This window comes from Equus quagga, chromosome 1 (genome assembly GCF_021613505.1).
Source record: "Equus quagga isolate Etosha38 chromosome 1, UCLA_HA_Equagga_1.0, whole genome shotgun sequence".
Lineage (NCBI taxonomy): Eukaryota > Metazoa > Chordata > Mammalia > Perissodactyla > Equidae > Equus > Equus quagga.
The window spans coordinates 138,801,654-138,819,280 of NC_060267.1; the positions used below are offsets into that span (position 1 = coordinate 138,801,654).

The 17,627-nt window shown below is 35.5% G+C and overlaps 1 protein-coding gene across 8 annotated transcripts in view; it reads left to right on the forward strand.

Moving 5' to 3' along the window:
• Positions 1-17,627, forward strand: part of SETD2 (SET domain containing 2, histone lysine methyltransferase) — a 118,625-nt gene that overhangs the window by 46,200 nt on the left and 54,798 nt on the right. For all 8 annotated transcript variants that reach the window (XR_006885351.1, XR_006885353.1, XM_046640385.1 and 5 more), the window contains 7 exons: positions 1,657-1,780; positions 2,649-2,726; positions 4,864-4,961; positions 6,785-6,911; positions 14,299-14,433; positions 15,295-15,414; positions 16,674-17,336. Coding sequence is in view for 6 of the 8 variants with exons in the window: in XM_046640385.1 (XP_046496341.1) it covers positions 1,657-1,780; positions 2,649-2,726; positions 4,864-4,961; positions 6,785-6,911; positions 14,299-14,433; positions 15,295-15,414; positions 16,674-17,336 (1,345 nt within the window). In the remaining 2 variants the exon portion in view is untranslated. The remainder of the gene's footprint in view (positions 1-1,656; positions 1,781-2,648; positions 2,727-4,863; positions 4,962-6,784; positions 6,912-14,298; positions 14,434-15,294; positions 15,415-16,673; positions 17,337-17,627) is intronic.

Genomic DNA, 17,627 nt, shown 5'->3' on the forward strand with positions numbered 1-17,627 from the left:
GAAAACATAGGGGCCGGCCCGGTGGTGCAGCGGTTAAGTGTGCATGTTTCTCTTCGGTGGGCCGGGGTTCACTGGTTCGGATCCTGGGTGCAGACATGGCACCACTTGGCACATCATGCTGTGGTAGGCGTCCCAGGTATAAAGCAGAGGAAGATGGGCATGGATGTTAGCTCACGGTGAGTCTTCCTCAGCGAAAAGTGGAGGATTGGCAGCAGTTAGCTCAGGGCTGATCTTCCTCAAAAAAAAAAAAAACAAAAACTCAAAACCATTGCCTCTGCCTTCAGGGCCTTTAGTCACTGCATGCCAGGCAGTTTGATGTTTCTCTTTTTTTTTTTTTTATATTGAGACAGAACTTTTCTAAGAAACCCAAATCTCATTTTATCTATCTAGTTTTACGGACTAATGCTTTCACTTTGGCCTTATTGTAGTTTTTCGGAGAATGGTTGAAGGGTCTAGTGACTCTTTCTACGTTTCCTGAATTATTGAGGACTTTAAGACAGTCTTCTCAGCTGCTTCATCAAGTCCAAACTGTTAGATCCATGGGTATTGGTGTATCCTTCAGACTACCTGATGGTGGGAAGTCTTTACTCTTGAGTGATTTAATGATTGGTCAGGTTCTGGTATTTAAGAACTTTTTCTAAATGAAGAAGTGATTTGAGAGCAATGTCATCAGAAGTGAATATTTTAGTGTAATAGAAGAAAGCATCTTGAGCCAGCCCTGATGGCCTAGTGGTTAAAATTTGGCATGGTCTGGTTTGGGAATCAGGGTTCAGTTCCCAGGCGTGAAACCACAGCACTTGTCTGTCAGCAGCCATGCTGTGGTGGTGGTTCACATACAAAAAGAGGAAGATTGGCAATGGATGTTAGCTCACATGAATCTTCCACAGCAAACAAAAAAAGACTTCTAGGTAGTTCAAGTCCGAACTTGGGAGCAAAGCATAGAGAAGCATTTGTCCACGTGGAGGTAATACGTGAGGTCATTGGTGAGAATCAGCTTTTATAGAATAAAGGGAGGGAGAAAAGACTGAGAATTTAATATCTTCAATAGGGAAGAAATAAGTAAGTAACCAAGGAAAGAACAAACAAGGGTGGAAGGTAACTGAAAGAAGCTAAAGAGAGATTAATCATAATTATTGATAAATGCTAGAGAAAACTTATAGAGAATGCAGTCAGAGGAAGATATATTTGACCTTTAACATCTTTAGAAACCTTTGAGAGTAAAAGCAGTAGAAGGGCTACTGTATTTGTTTAAGTAGCCTTCTTTTTCCCTAGGACATAAAGCCTCTTAATTTTTCAATGCCTCCCGATTTCTTCAAAGCTGTTTCTTAGCTATGAATCACGGTTTTCATAGTAAAGTAAACAACACTTGAAAGTTTGTTTTAACTTCTAGTTAGAGCAAGATATGCATTTTGGTAATATGTATAAATTATAAAAGCTTCTTAGAATCAACATTCTTTGAAAAGTATTAGGAAGGAGAAAATTAACCTTGGTTAGGTGCTAGGTACTTTAGGTATTTTAGTTACATCTTGTGTAATACCAAATGCATCCACTTTGCCATATTTCTTTAAATTTATTATTTTTTACATCAATATGTGTGTTGTCCATATAGCTCCTAGGCAGAAAGTATTATTGTTTTTGTTTTTGTTTTTTTGCCAGGAACACGTTTGTCCTGGAATATTGTGGAGAGGTACTTGATCATAAAGAGTTTAAAGCCCGGGTAAAGGAGTATGCACGAAACAAAAACATCCACTACTATTTCATGGCCCTGAAGAATGATGAGGTGAGCAGCATGAATGTGTTGCACAAACTTGTGTATATAGTTTGTTTCTATTTGTTTACAAAAAGTATGGGAGAGGGAAGTATTTACCTATATATGTAAATATAGACACATGTGTCATATTACAAATCTTAAAAATTATTGATGACCCCCAAAGAGCTTTTGTTTACGTGGGTTATAATTATCAGTATTTATCATTTTAAAAATTAAAGCTGAGAATTGAAAAACATTTATTAAGCCATTTAAAAGTAACAATAAGTGTCAGTATGTTGACATAAAGAACATGCTTTTATGAAAATTAAGCATTTTAAAAAAATTTTTTTTAGTGAGGAGTGCCATTGTTTTACATCTTTACAAATCTCTTTAATGTCTAGCCTAATAGAATTTAACTAGATTCTCATACCTGCCTCTACATTCAGTCTGGAAATGCAAATTCTAGGGACCTACCCCAGGATCTGCTGAGTCTAACTCTTGGGGTGGGCCCGGCTCTCCAGGGGATTCATATGTACTCTCAAGTTTAAGAGCTCAGCTCCTGCACTGTGGTATAGCATGCACTTAAAATGAAGTTTTATACACATGAAACGAGATTAGAATATAATAGAATATAAGAAGTAGCTAGAAGTAAATGGGAGAGACATTCATAAATATGGAGATAATTTTGCCTATAGATAAAATGTTCATAGTTAGTGGATCTTCCAGGGGAAGCAGTTGGATCTTTGTCACTTTGATGCGTAAAGTAGTATGAGAGAGTTCTTTAAAGGAAGGGAGGTCCAGGATGTGGGTCTTAAATTTGCCTAATGCTTTTCCTTTGCAAAATGCACATATATTTTAAGGTTTCATTTTTTAGTTCTTGAATTATCCTTTTCCCTAGATAATAGATGCCACTCAGAAAGGAAATTGCTCTCGTTTCATGAATCACAGCTGTGAACCAAACTGTGAGACTCAAAAAGTAAGTTGAGATAGACTTAAAGTTTGGGATATTTATTCAAGGTGGTTGTCTTGACCATTAATTTTAGATTCTATATCAAAGGTATCCATGAATTTTATTTTTTAGTCATTTTAATAATTTTTTCCTACGTTATTGTTAAAAACTTTATTTTGAAATAAATCTAGATTTATAAAATAATAAATACTGTGGAAATAGTACAGAGTGCCCATATACCATCCTTCTTCTAGCTTCCCCAGATGTTCACGTCGTATATAACCATAATACACCTATCTCATTCAGGAACTATTATTTAACTATTAACTAGTCTAAAGACCTTTATTCAAATTTTGCCATCTGTCATTTTCTGGTCTAGGATCCAATCCAGGAAATCCTGTTGCATTTAATTGTACAGTCTCTTTGCTTGTAAATTTTAGATATTATTTCAAAGGTGCCAAAATACAAAACTAAGTTTTAATTTTGCTGAAGTCCGTGTGTACTATTCAGATTTTTATCAGCTCTTATCCAGTGCCAAATTTGACTGTTTTAATAACATTTATAAGGGGCTGAATGGCCACAGATGAGAGAAACTATATAATTATATGTGGTGTATGTGTGGGTACACTCCTTCTCCTCAACAGAGCTAGGCTTTGAGTCTTGCTGATCTTTATGTCCCTGTGACTGGCACGTAGTTGACACCTGATGAATCCATCTGTTGAATTTGATGTAACAGTTTGAAATAATGATCTTAGAATCCTCTAATTTGTGTTTTGAGCTTAGATTTAAAAATATATATACATTAGAACATTGCTGCTTTTTTAAGTTAAGAAGGCTCTGGACCCACTCCCTAGAAAAAGATATATCAATGATTTCCTCTCATATTGAAATATTGCTTTTGACTCCAGGATACTTTTTGCCCTTTGATCTGTGATGTGGCTCTTCTATGAGCTGAGCTGTGTAATGAATAGGCGAACCCAGTCTGGAATCATTTAACCTAAGTTCTGGTTCTAGTTTTACCTACAGCCTGTGACCACATGTCTAGCTGTGAGACTCCAACTAAACTGTGTCCCTTCAACTCTCTTAAGTCTGTGTTTTTTCATCAGTAACATGTTCAGATGGTCTGGACAGGAGCTCTACAGTTGACTTACATCTTATGTGTTTTGGAACTACATGTGTATTTACCCTCATTTTATTTTTATTTTTACTTTTTCTCCCAAAGCCCCCCAGTACATAGTTGTGTGTTTTTAGTTGTAAGTCCTTCTAGCTGTGGCATGTGGGGTGTCGCCTCAGTATGCCTTGACGAGCAGTGCCGTGTCCGCGCCCAGGATTTGAACTGGCAAAACCCTGGGCTGCCGAAGCAGAGTGCGAGAACTTAACCACTTGGCCACGGGGCCGGCCCCCAAACCCTCATTTTAATTCTTGAGTCTTATGCATCTATTCTGATGTTTCCCTTCCCTTTCACTATACTCAGCCATATGACCTTGCTTCATGAAATTAAACTTTTGGCATCATTGTTTCCCTGGTTCCATGCCCCATCTTATCTTAAAACATAGTTACTTTTAACAGAATATAAGGTAATATAAATTTTACCTGTGAGGGGCTGGCCCCGTGGCAGAGTGGTTAAGTTCACGCGCTCCGCTGCAGGCGGCCCAGTGTTTCGTTGGTTCGAATCCTGGGCGTGGACATGGCACTGCTCATCAGACCACGCTGAGGCAGCGTCCCACATGCCACAACTAGAAGAACCCACAACGAAGAATACACACAACTATGTACCGGGGAGCTTTGGGGAGAAAAAGGAAAAAAAAAAAAAAAAAAAAATTTTACCTGTGATACTCAGTGACACCAAGCATTTCATATTTGCCTATTTTTAGTAAAGTGAATTTTTACTGTGTGGAAATGTGTTTTAAGATAAGTTAAAGTAGCAGTTACTTTTATTAGAGACAAATTATAGATGAAATTCAATCTGGTAGTTCATTAAATAAGAGTAACACTTAAGTACCTTGATTTATTTAAAGAAAAAACTTCCCCATTTGCTACTTGGGAAAGCCTTTGTCTAAAGAGGCACATGCATAATTAAGGCAGATGATGATGATCTTTTAAAAAAAAACACTGAGAGATTAATCAGTTACTAATTTCTTTTCTTTTAAAAACAACGTCTCAGTGGACTGTGAATGGACAACTGAGGGTTGGGTTTTTTACCACCAAACTGGTTCCTTCCGGCTCAGAGTTAACGTTTGACTATCAGTTCCAAAGATATGGGTGAGTATTGTTTCTATTCCGTATTGCTGCTTCTGATGGGGATATAGACTGTTCAGACACCACAGAGATATAAAACTTTGATGGGAATTACTAACAAGTTATATATACTGTCAGCTCTAGTGTACTGTTTCGGTTTTGTGTGTTTTTCCTACTATAAGACACTTCTGGCCATTAAAGGATATTGTACAGAAGCTACATAATTTTTCTCTGAACTTCATACTGTCTTATTTATATAATTATGTTTCTAGCATAATTTTTAAAACTTTTTTATGTAAATGTCAACTTTGTGTGTAAGGAGAATAGTATAATAAATCCCTGTGTATCCATTATTCTTCTATCAATGATCAATTCATAACTAATCTTACCTATACCATACTGTACTCTGAAAAGTAGTTTTGTTACCTTGTTCTTTCTACCAAAAACAATGAGTGATGCAGTAGCAATGAATGAATGTGGTTTTACAAAGCTCCACTAAAAGGAATAGGGCTCCTTGGAGACATGTGTGATTTCAAGTTTGAGACAGGAATTGAACATGATGATCCTGGATTATCTTGTCGTCTCAGAAAACCAATTATAAAAGATTAGGAGGGTTATGTCAGAGGGACTCAGAAACTAGCTTGAATTGGCTCTCACTTATCAAAAATGAGGAAGTTCTTATTAACACTTAAGCATCAATAAGGATAATAACTACAGTGGTTTGTATACATTGTGTAAAATCCATGAGTTTTAATGATACTTTAAAAATAAAACTACATTAGTTGTAGTTGAAGAGAACCAATTCACGATTTTGAAAACTAGTTTAAAAATTAAAAAAGGGAAAAAAATCAAGCCTTTATCCTGCCTTTCCCAAGTGAATTCTACTTCAAGTTAAACCAAATAGTTGGTGAGAGGAAGTTCTTTATAGAGGTTATTTCAGCTAATAGATGCAGTAGTAACCGTATCACCGTTTTGCAACACCTCATGAACTAATGGATGTAGGCACTGGTTGGGTATCAGGGATGTGCAGACCAGGTTCAGTGTAGGGCTCCACATTTTTTCGCTTGTGTTTGTACTGTCCTCTTTGAAGGAAGGGAAACTGGAAATCAAACGCTGTTTATGGTTCCCTGGTCTCTTTATTGAATAATTTATTTTTGTACCTCTGATTGCTGCTGTCATACACTACAACTATCAGTTTACTTTTGGAATAGTCCTTTATGTTTGCCTCAGGTAGCTCCGGTCACAGAGTAAATAAACAGCAGAGGTAGTTTGTACCCAGGCCTGTAGGCTTAGGCTTGTATTCTTTCCACCACTTTTCCTTGACTCCGTGGTTACATTTATTTAATACTATATTTATTATTAGTGTTTCCTCTTATATGATAACTTTTAATAATTGTGTTTCCTTTTAAGTATCATGTACAAATAATGCATTTTATGTCTGTATATATCTTTTTATTTTAATATAGTTTGTTTGTTCTATGTGCCAGTGAAATGTTTACATATAAGTAATAGATGTTGAACTATTTAAGCAATTTTCTTTTTAGCCCGAATATGTATATGATCTATTTTCATACATTAGTAGGTACTCTCATAAAATGGAGAAATTGCTCATAGTTTCTTGACTGATTTTGTCTAGTTAATAAAGGAAGATTGGAAAAAGAATGAATATTTTTTAAGAGCAATTATCAGACATTTCCATTAGATCAGGTGTGTTGGAGTCTCTTAACATAATTGTATGTTTTTGTCTTTAGGCTGCATTGACATCTCTCTTGTATTTGTTATATTGTTGATATTTTTATATGGTTTACTTTCACATAACTGACATTTTTCCTATGCTCCTTGAACAGAAAAGAAGCTCAGAAATGTTTCTGTGGGTCAGCTAATTGCCGGGGTTACCTGGGAGGAGAGAACAGAGTCAGCATCAGAGCAGCAGGAGGGAAAATGAAGAAGGAACGTTCTCGTAAGAAGGATTCAGTAAGTGTTCCAACCTTCTTTCAATTTTCACCATATACATTTTAAGAAGGGAGGTAGCTTCTCTGATTGAAGTTTGAAAAGTTAAACTACAGCCAGAGAAATTCAGGATCAGATGAGATAATCTAGAAAAGAAGTATGGTTGCTATTTTTATTCAGGTTCATAGAGCTTCAAATTGTGTACTGAGAACTTTGAAGTCATCTTGAAAACACATGGGCTAATAGTTTTTCAGAACCTGAAAGACTCCTAATCCTAAATGCAGATAAAATGTTTATTTGTTAGCTCACTTAAGTCTGATCTACATTCGTGATCTTTTAATATTGGTTTGTCTTTGTTTGGAACTCTAAAGTTTGCAAGTGTTCTTAAATTCTCTGAAAACCCTCTTTGAAGTGTAAGGGGAGTTTTGAGAGGTAACAGGCTACCCAAGAGTGAGAAAGGAATAGTCTCAGATGGTCTTTTTTGTTTAATATACCAGAACAGTAGTTGATTGCTTTTTTTCTCCCCCAGCTCACCTGAGTTACTACTGGAAGTGGGAAGTATCTTGTTACTGTAAAAGGGATTCTTAACTGGGACAAGGACTTCATTTTACTTTTTAAAAGTCCCACTCCCTTTTCCTGAGGATCCCTTCGTCAGAGCAGTGTTTCTCAACCTCAGAACCACCTGGCAGGGTCCTTAGTGAAAATGCACATTTCTGGGCCTGTCCTCAGATTAGTGGAGGGCTATAAGAAGGGGCCCTGGTCAGGGGCGGGTAGGGAGGTATTACTCAGCAAATCTCATTGGGTTTCTTCTGCAGTTAGCTCATTCCTCAGCCTTTCAGGAACCAGTACTGTTAAGGATCATTAATGACAGCAATCTTACTGTTTAGATGAGGAAATAGAGGACATACTGGGGGCAGGGGATAAATGTATAATGGTTAAAAGGTGATGTCAGTAAGCCCAGATTAATTGGAGAGAATTAATTATGGAAATAAGAATTCTATAAGAAGACATAGATAGCAAAAAGCATTGGAAAGGGCTATTTAAAAATCCAAGGAAGTGGCCAGCCTGGTGGCATAGTGGTTAAGTTTGTGTGCTCCGCTTAGTGGGCCTCTGGTTTGCTGGTTCAGGTCCCACACTGGACCTACACACCACTCATCAGGCCGTGCTGAGGCGGCATCCTACATACAAAATATGGAATGATTGACACGGATGTTAGCTCCAGAACAGTCTTATGCACACACCCACAAAATTCAAAAAAGGACAAAAAAAAGCAAAAAAGGAATGTTTGTAACAAATACCCATGTTTCTACCACCCAAGATGAACAATTGCTCTTTAGACTTTTATGTTTGCTTTAGATCTCTTTTTAGAGAGCTATATGGTGTAACTGTATGCTAAGTGCTCTTTTAAGCATTTGACATGTTAACTCATTTAATTCTCACAATAAGCCCTTAAGTTAGATACAAGAATTTCCCCTCTTTTACAGATGAGAACACAGAGTTGCAGAGAGGTTACAAGGTCACCCTAGGTTACAAGGTGGTGAAAATGAGCTAGTCTATATCTTGTCTTTGCTCTTAACCATTATGTTGCACTGCAGTTAAACTGTAGAGAGCAGTCCCATCCCCTCCCAACTCTAAGACAGCTGAAGTCGTAACAGCCAGTGTTGCTGCATTTTAAAATATATTGAGTTGTTTTGTGTAGAGTTTTAGAAAGGGTGTTATATGTATGTATATTTCTGCAATTTGTTATTTTACTCTTATTTTAAAATTTGATCCATGTTGATTTATATAAAAACATATTTTTAACTGCTGTAAAGTTTTTCATCGTATAACAGTTAATTTTCATATATTCCTACTAATTCACACTTGTGTTTCCAACTTTTTGCTCTTATGTCACAGTTGATATCTTTGTATGTTTCTTCTGTACGTGTTTCTTTAAGATGTATCCATGGAAGTGGAGTCACTGGGTCATGGCCTATTAATTCGCCTTCTTGACTTGACTATTACAAGAAATTTTTCTTTAAATTCCATTGATTGCTTTTATTTTTCACTTTTATTTCATATAATTGATAGTTTACCAGAACAGCCACAAAATAGTCATTAAACATGTTGACCTAAGCTAAAATTTCAATAAAAACTACCCTTTGGCTATTTCCTGTTTTCAAAACTTACAGAATAAATACATTTTTTAAAACTGCATTATTGGTAGGGAATGTCCTTGTAATTTGATGGCTTCTTGGGCAGTGTTATACTGCCATCACATCAATATCAGACGGCTCTCTACCTTCCTGATAAGATTCAAGAACAACCTCAAGGAACCAAGGTGTAGGAATTCCTTTTTCTTGTCTGCTTGTTTTTTATTCTGGCAATAGTGTGTTCATATCAGTATAGACCTTGGTATTATAGACTGAGTTAGATGTAACATGAATTCAGTCATTTAGTGGACTGAAGTCATGGTTTGCTCCAGAAGTGAGTTTGAAATTATTATGGAACAAAATATTTTGAATGAAACTTTGCCCAGGATGAATCTGGGTTCCTAGAAGGGTCTCATTTGCTATTGACTGTAATGGAGAGTTTAACTCTAGTTTAGTTTTACTTGAACTGTCTCCTACTTAAATTCCCTTCTGCATCCCTAGATTCGGAATTCTGGTCAGGCATAGTTGAGTAGAGTCACAGAAGTAGCACCTCTTGAATTCCTAGGAGTGAGTCTTGGGAATTCTTTTGGGTAGAGGATGTTATGGAGAGAACAAGATAACAGTAGTTTAAAATATAGTTTTGCATATTTTAACTATTAACAAGAATATGTTAATGGCACTGTAGTCTACATCCACTATATTAGCCCTTGATTGGCAAACTTTTTTTATTCCTTGCTCTTATGATTGCATGTGTTAAGTTTATCTCCTTAACAAAACTGTAAGCTCTTCCAGGACAGGTGATTGTCTTCTTTGGTTATGTCACAAACTAGGTACTTAATTAAATACTTAGTTGATGGAGGTATAAGTGTCTGCTATTATCTGATGTTATTTGTAGTTTGTAAAGTACAAGCAGGAAATAGTCTGAAACTTCCCTTAGTCTCTTTGTTTGACTTTGTGAAACAAATTAATGATGACTAATTTACACAATAAAGAGGGTAAAAAGCCATATAAGAGAGGAGTATTTGTGTTCAACACATAACAAGCAAGTACTAATGTCCAGAATATATAGAGAACTCCTACTAATTGATAAGAAAAAAACAGCTAACACAAAAAGAAAATAAATAGACAGCTTCCACGGACACTTCACTGATCCAAATAGCCAATAAACATATGGAAAGGTGTTCAACCTCATTAGTAATCAGGGAAGTACAAATTAAAACTACTATCAAATGTTGTTTACATCCTCACTAGATTGATAAAAATTAAGTCTGATGGTACATAAGAACAACAGGAGATCTCATACACTGATGATGGAAGTATAAATGGATACAACCGCTTTTGAAAATACTTTGGCATTATTTACTAAAGGTGAATATACATATACTATATAAGCCGTGGTTGCATTCCTGAGTATATAACCAGAGAGAAACTAGTTACAATGTGCATCAGGAGTCAGAGCAGCATTGCTTGTATTAGAAAACGTACAAACCACTCAAATATCCATTAACATCAGTATGAATAAATTATAATGTAATCATATAATGAAAAAACTAGTCATGAAAATGAAGGAACTATGGCTGCATGCAACAACCTGGATGACTCTTGAAATGTAAGGTTGAATGAAAAAGAAGCATGAGGGGCCAGCCCGGTGGTGCAGCAATTAAGTTCACACATTTGCTTTGGTGGCTCGGGGTGTGCCGGTTCGGATCCCGGGTACAGACTTATGCACAGCTTAGCAAGCTATGCTGTGGCAGGTGTCCCACATATAAGAAAAAGATAGCGGAAGATGGGCACAGATGGTAGCTCCAGGCCGATCTTCCTCAGCAAAAAGAGGATTGGCAGCAGATGTTAGCTCAGGGCTAATCTTCCTCAAAAAAAAAAAAAAAGAAAAAGAAGCATGGTATAAAAGATTTTGTCCAGTGTGATTTTATTTCCATAAAGATAAAAAATAGAAAAAATTAAATTATAGTATTTAGGGATTTATGTGTAGGTAGTAAACCTATTTAAAAAAATCAGAGAACTATTTCCTAAAAAGTAAGGAGACATTATCTCTAGAGCAGAGAAAAGGAGGTATTAGAATGAAGGGACACGTTGAACACTTCAGGAATGCTGGTATTGTTCCCTTTTTTTTTTTTTATCTGAGTGTTGGTTCCATGGGTATTGCTCACCTGTTTATGAAACGTATTTTTTTATTTATTAATTGTTTACATTCTTTTTTGTATGCATACTATATTTTATCAGAAAGTATTAAAAATGGTGCTTAGACCCATTAAAGATGGTTCATAGTCAAAAAATACTAAAATATTAAAAAAGAAATAATTTCTTGGACTGATGTAGTACGTAACAGGATAAATTTTTAAGTGCTGTAGAATTGTGTATATACATATAAATTTTCAATCATCAATAATTTATTAAAATACATCCTAATTCTTCTTATTATGTTATCTTTTAATTCCTTACCTTAAATCCTTTTTGGAAGGCGATGACCCATAAATGAAAAATAAATACTTTTAGTAAATGTGAATTAATGAAAGCAGTCAAACTCAATCATCCCCCTGCTCCCTCCTCCCTAGGTATCCTAAAAGTTATTAATTCCACAATTGATCATCTGCTTGAGTACCCAAAATTATGGAAGTTGTAGCATATCACTGCTGGCATTGTATTTATAAATCAGTACAGATCATTAAGCTTATCATTATAGTAGGAATGTTCAGAGATTGTTCACCTTCTGTTGTTCACCTTCTGTATTTTGTTTGCAAAATTTTTTAATTTATATAGTCATGCGTTGCTTACAGACCAGAATACGTTTTGAGAAATGCATCGTTAGGCAATTTTATCATTGTACAAATGTCATAGAGGGCGCTTACACAAACCTAGGTTGTAGAGCCTATGACACACCTAGGCTATAGGGTACTAATCTTATGGGATTACTGTTGTATATGTGGTCCTTCATTGACTGAAATGTCTTTATGTGGTGCATAACTGTACTTCAATTTCTGCGTTTTTACTGTTTATTTCCTTAAGAATGCTACTTTTTTATATCCCAGTAGTGCCTTTTATAGAGTAATATCTATTCAATAAATGTTTATTGAATGAATGAAAGTAACTCAGTTTTGTCTCTGAGTTTTCAGTTATAGAATCATTACCTGCATAATTATGAAAAGAAAATAACCTCATCTCTTAGCCTAGTGAATATTTGCATCTCAAAACTGTCAAAAGCAAGATTCTGGCTGTTGCATTTGGTAGGGGGGTGGAATTTTAAAGCCTTGGTCTTTCCTATTGTAATCCTCTAGAATTTGGGACAGGAAGTTTTACATTCAGGATATTTACATTCAAGGAAAAAACATCTCTAAGGGAATTACCTGTCTTAGATTATGGTTTAACTGTAAATTAGCTTTTTTGTTGATGTGTTTGATCTATTCAAAACTTAAATTATACTGGAAATGAAAAAGAATGAGCCTCAATGTACATTTTAGAAGGAAAAAAAATGAGTTTATTTATCTTCAACTTCTTGCAGGCAGCATTTCGTATATTCTTACTTATTTTTGTTCTTAACTATAATATGAATTTTGGGGTATAATATGAAATAGAAATGTTCAGTGCTGTGCCTAAAATTTTATAGCCATTTAAATAACAGAAAATTCCTTTGAGATTCTTTTCTTTTAGATTTGCTTTTCTCTGATTTATTATCAGCTCATTCTAGACTTTTACCGTTTTGTGCCAAGTTGATTTAATACTATCTTTGTATCTCCTCTTCTTCAGTGTCTGTCTTGTCTAGATTTCGTTCTGTTATTGCCACACTAAGTATTCTCAAATTCGATTTTGATCATATTACTCCTTTACTTTGGGATTCAGTGACAGAGCTCTCTTGCTTAGTCACATCAGATCCAGGTTCTTTTATATTACATCTGAGATCTCATCTAACACCAGCCTTCCTTTGATGGGATTTTCCTCAGTTCCTCACCATAGCTTATCCACTCCAGCCAGGCTCAGCTATGCACTATCATAATTGCCCATTTCCCTTTGTTCAAACTTTCCCCTCTGTTTTGCTCCCTCCCTCCCTCCTCTTGTCTCTGTCTTACCTATTTCTAACCCTACTTCTGTGAATTCACTTCTGGTGAGTCTCCTTCTAACCACTCCCTTCCTGCTTAGGCCTCGTAGGTTTTTTAACATTAACATTTATAATTAATGCTTCGATGTTCATTTTCATATGAATTAATTTTATCTCCCTAATAGTAAGTTCTGTGAGGGCATCTTTTATAACTGCTACACAACTGGAAAACAACTTTCGGTGGGTTGGTTTTTTTTTTTCTGCTCCCTATTATTTAAATGTAATATTTGAAACATCCAGAGAAAATATATTATAAAGCATAATTATAAAGTAAACCCTTGTGAGCACTTCTTTGCTTCCTTCTCCCTGCTTAGACCATAGAGGATACCAGTGTTTCGAATTTTGTGTCTTATCTCCTTTGCCTTTTTAAAATCGATTTTTCTGATATGTATCTATAAAAAATTTATTTTTGAGGTACGTGAAAACAAATTTGTATAGCACTTAATCGTCCGGGACTTCTTTTTTCACGTAACATTATGTTTGTAAGATTGATGAATGTTGTTGCACTTGGCTGCACTGATTTCCTTTCACTGTGGTTTAATATTCTATTGTATGAAAATACCAGTTTATCCAACCTGGCCACAGACATTTGGGTTGTTGGCAGTTTTCTGCTATTCTGAATGGTTGCTCAATGAGCATTGTTATGATTCTCTGAGTACACAGGTGTAGAAGTTTCTCTAGGGTTTATTCTTAAGTGTGCAATTGCTAGTGCATGGGGGATACAGATACTTTATTTTTCAAGCTAATGGTTTATTTTTTCCATCATGCTTTTCACCTGATATAATTTGTTCTTTGTCTCCCATATGGGCAGGTTTTTTTGTTTTGGTTCATTGTAGTGTCTTCAGCATTTAGAATTATACTTGGCATATAGTAAGTGCTTGGTAAATATTTGATGAGTGAATGAAATGCTTTTCAAATTTATCCTTTCATCAACAGTGTATGAATATTCCTTTTGATCCAAATCTTTGCCTAGACTTGATATTGTCAGACTTCTTAATTTTTTCCCAATCTAGTGAATGTAACATGGTTCTCACTTTGGTCTTAATTGCGTTTTTCTTATTACTGGTGAGACTGAGCATCTTTTCAGGTTGTTTGATTCTTATATTAGTGGATTTTTTGTTATTTTCATTGTTGTTTTATAACCAGATATTTTTCTTTGCTGTGGTAGGTGGATGGAGAACTAGAAGCTCTGATGGAGAATGGTGAGGGTCTCTCTGATAAAAACCAGGTGCTCAGCTTATCCCGGCTGATGGTTAGAATCGAAACTTTGGAGCAGAAACTTACCTGTCTCAAGCTCATACAGGTGAACACTTTGATATTACTTTATTTTTTATTTCTGAATTTGAGGTGGGACATTTAAATTACAACCCACAATGATGACTAGAGAAGGAATAATTCTGATGAGAAGAGTTACTCTTATTTTTAAAATGGATATGTGAATTCTACGTGACTTTGAAAGCTTGTACTCTTAAAAATGGTTTAAGATTTCAGCATCATTTAATCTACTAGTAGATCTTGTTTGCTTTCTCTTTCTAGTCAAAGAACGTGTTGGGATTTTTTTGTGTAACATTTCATGACACTTGATATAATTTTTTTTCCCCTTGATTATTAGCATGCCAAGGCCGTTTTTACTACAGGATCTCAAAGCAAGAAATTTTAACAGTAATCTCATTTACTCTGTTTTATTAAGTATGCCACAAGTAGTTGGATAATAAATGGATGATTTTTTAAAAATAAATCTAAGGGGGAAAAAAGCCTTTTGAACAAGCATCTGAAAGAAAAAGAGAAGAAAAAAATGATTTAAATATTAATTTTTATAGTTTTAGCTTTTTCAGTAATAATGATTAATTTGTTTCTTAATCCTTCAGAATTGAATTTCATTGTAAATGACATATTAGTATTTATATATTTTCTACTTTAGTAAAGTCCAGGTTGGCTGGTTATATTTTAGGTATCAAAAAAGACTATAATATATTGCACTTTTGCTTTAAAGCATTTATTAGTTGTACACTTCTAGTTTGGCTAGTCAAAATAGAGTTTATATGTTTTTTGTGAATGTAAAACTCTTTAGTCTTCTCTGTGAGCCGTCTTTAATGCTCTGTCTGATATTGCCCCTCACCCTGCCCCCAATACCATGCATCCTGCTTCTCTTCTCCCATGGAAGAATACACACTCACAGTCTTGCCTGAAGTCCTTTCTGGAACGTCATGGGCTGTCTTTGTTGTGGATCTGGATGGCAGAGCTAGGTGATGGTCGGGAAAGTAACCAGAAGCTTCAGGAAGAGGTCAGTTCACATTCAACTTGCTTGTTTCTTAAAACCACTATGTTGATTGCTTAGATTGAGGGTATGTGATAATATCAGTGATAATGAATTTAGCACTATATTTACCACTGGTATTAATAATTTTATCATTCCAATATCATTTCTATAGCTATAACCTTTACGTATTCCTTGCTAGTGGTGAGTTTACTCTGTGGTTTTCTCTATAGTATTTTTTTAAGGTTGGCACTACTACATATTTGCCACTGCAAGAGCCAGATATAATAATAATAATAATGTCATAGTTAAGTGAAGGATCTAGTTTGTTGCTAAAAGTGTAGTTTTAAAAAGATAGGAAACTATGTCAAACTTAAATTCTGGGATTCTAAAAAATTAATGAAGAGCTGAATTCTGGATGACAAGAGTAAGAATATTTTGAGGAGTAAATAAGTGTTTTTAAAGATTGACGTAAATGTTCATTGGCAGCATTGTTAGTGAAGTTGTGATGTTTATACCTTCCCATGGAATAAACAGTATTTTATAACTTAGTTTAAGTGTAGTTTTTTAAAATCATGATTTCTAATATAATTTCAAAGGCATTTAATACTACTCTTTTAAAAACAAATGCATGGGAGTGGGCAAATAAATGATTGTCTTGCCTTCGTCCCTCTCCCAGGAGATTTGGCAATGAGTAGAAGCTAGGGAAGCCGTGGGGTTACTGTAGAACTACAGTGGGGAGTACTTTGGAAGAAATTCTTGGATTTCAGAGTGGGAGAGTGGTTATTTCTTAATGAAAAGAGTCTCTCTTTGCTAGACAGCTGTTTATCAAAGGCTAAAGAGGTAAATAATATCTGCATTTTTTATGTGTATATAAGATATCATTTAAATATATGTTGTTGCATAGTTCCCAAGCCTGTATCATAGTCACTTGGGAAACTTTTTAGAAAAAGAAACCCAGGACGAGGCCCAGTAGTGTATATGTTTTAAAAAATTACCCAGGTTTGAGAAGTACTGGTGGAGAATATTAATCCATTTGATGTTATGAGCAGTCAGCTCCTCCACATTTTATTCTTGCTAATCAGTCTTTTTAAAACAGTTTTCCTTCCTTTCTAGAGGAAAATATTATGACATTTAAATCCTTCTGTAGTTACAGACTTAGGTCTTAATTTAATAAGACAGTAAAAAACCCCACTGCTCCTGCAGAAATGATCTAAGTCCCATCCGGAGGTTTGAAAGTCAACTTGTACAAAGTGATGTGATTTTCTTTTATTATGTTTAATCAGATTATAAAGACTTTGGAACACTTACCCATTCCTACTAAAAATATGTTGGAGGAAAGCAAAGTACTTCCAATTATTCAGCGGTGGTCTCAGACCAAGACTGCTGTTCCTCAGTTGAGTGAAGGAGACGGGTATTCTAGTGAGAATACATCGCGTGCTCAAACACCACTCAACACACCTGATCCTTCTACCAAACTGACCACAGAAGCTGACACAGACACCCCCAAGAAACTCATGTTTCGCAGACTTAAAATTATAAGTGAAAATAGCATGGACAGTGCAATCTCAGATGCTACCAGTGAATTGGAAGGCAAGGATGGCAAAGAGGACCTTGATCAGTTAGAAAACGTTCCTGTAGAAGAAGAGGAAGAGTTACAATCACAACAGCTGCTTACACAACAGCTGCCTGAGTCTAAAGTTGATAGTGAAATCGCCATGGAGGCCAGTAAGCTACCCATGTCTGAAACAGAAGCTGACACTGAAATAGAGCCTAAAGAGAACAATGGCACGAAACTAGAAGAGCCTATTGCTGAGGAAACACCATCCCAAGATGAAGAGGAGGGTGTATCTGATGTGGAGAGTGAGAGGAGCCAGGAACAGCCAGATAAAACAGTAGATATAAGTGATTTGGCCACCAAGCTCCTGGACAGTTGGAAAGACCTAAAGGTAAGAAGATATTTTTGTTCATTTTAACCTGAATTACTCAGATTTAGAGTTCTACAAACCTTAAGTCAAATTACCTACTTTTCTAGCTATACATATTTTTGAAAAATGGAATACTATCTCTCTTACTGTCAGTTAATTATAAATGTTGCAAACATCTTTTATACCTTGGCAAGAGATATACTAGCCAAACTAATATACGAATGTCCCCTTTCTCCTCATTTAGAAAAGCATATTCAGTCATTCAAGTGCTTTTTACATTAAAAACAAAAACCCTTTGAGTAACAAAGGTAT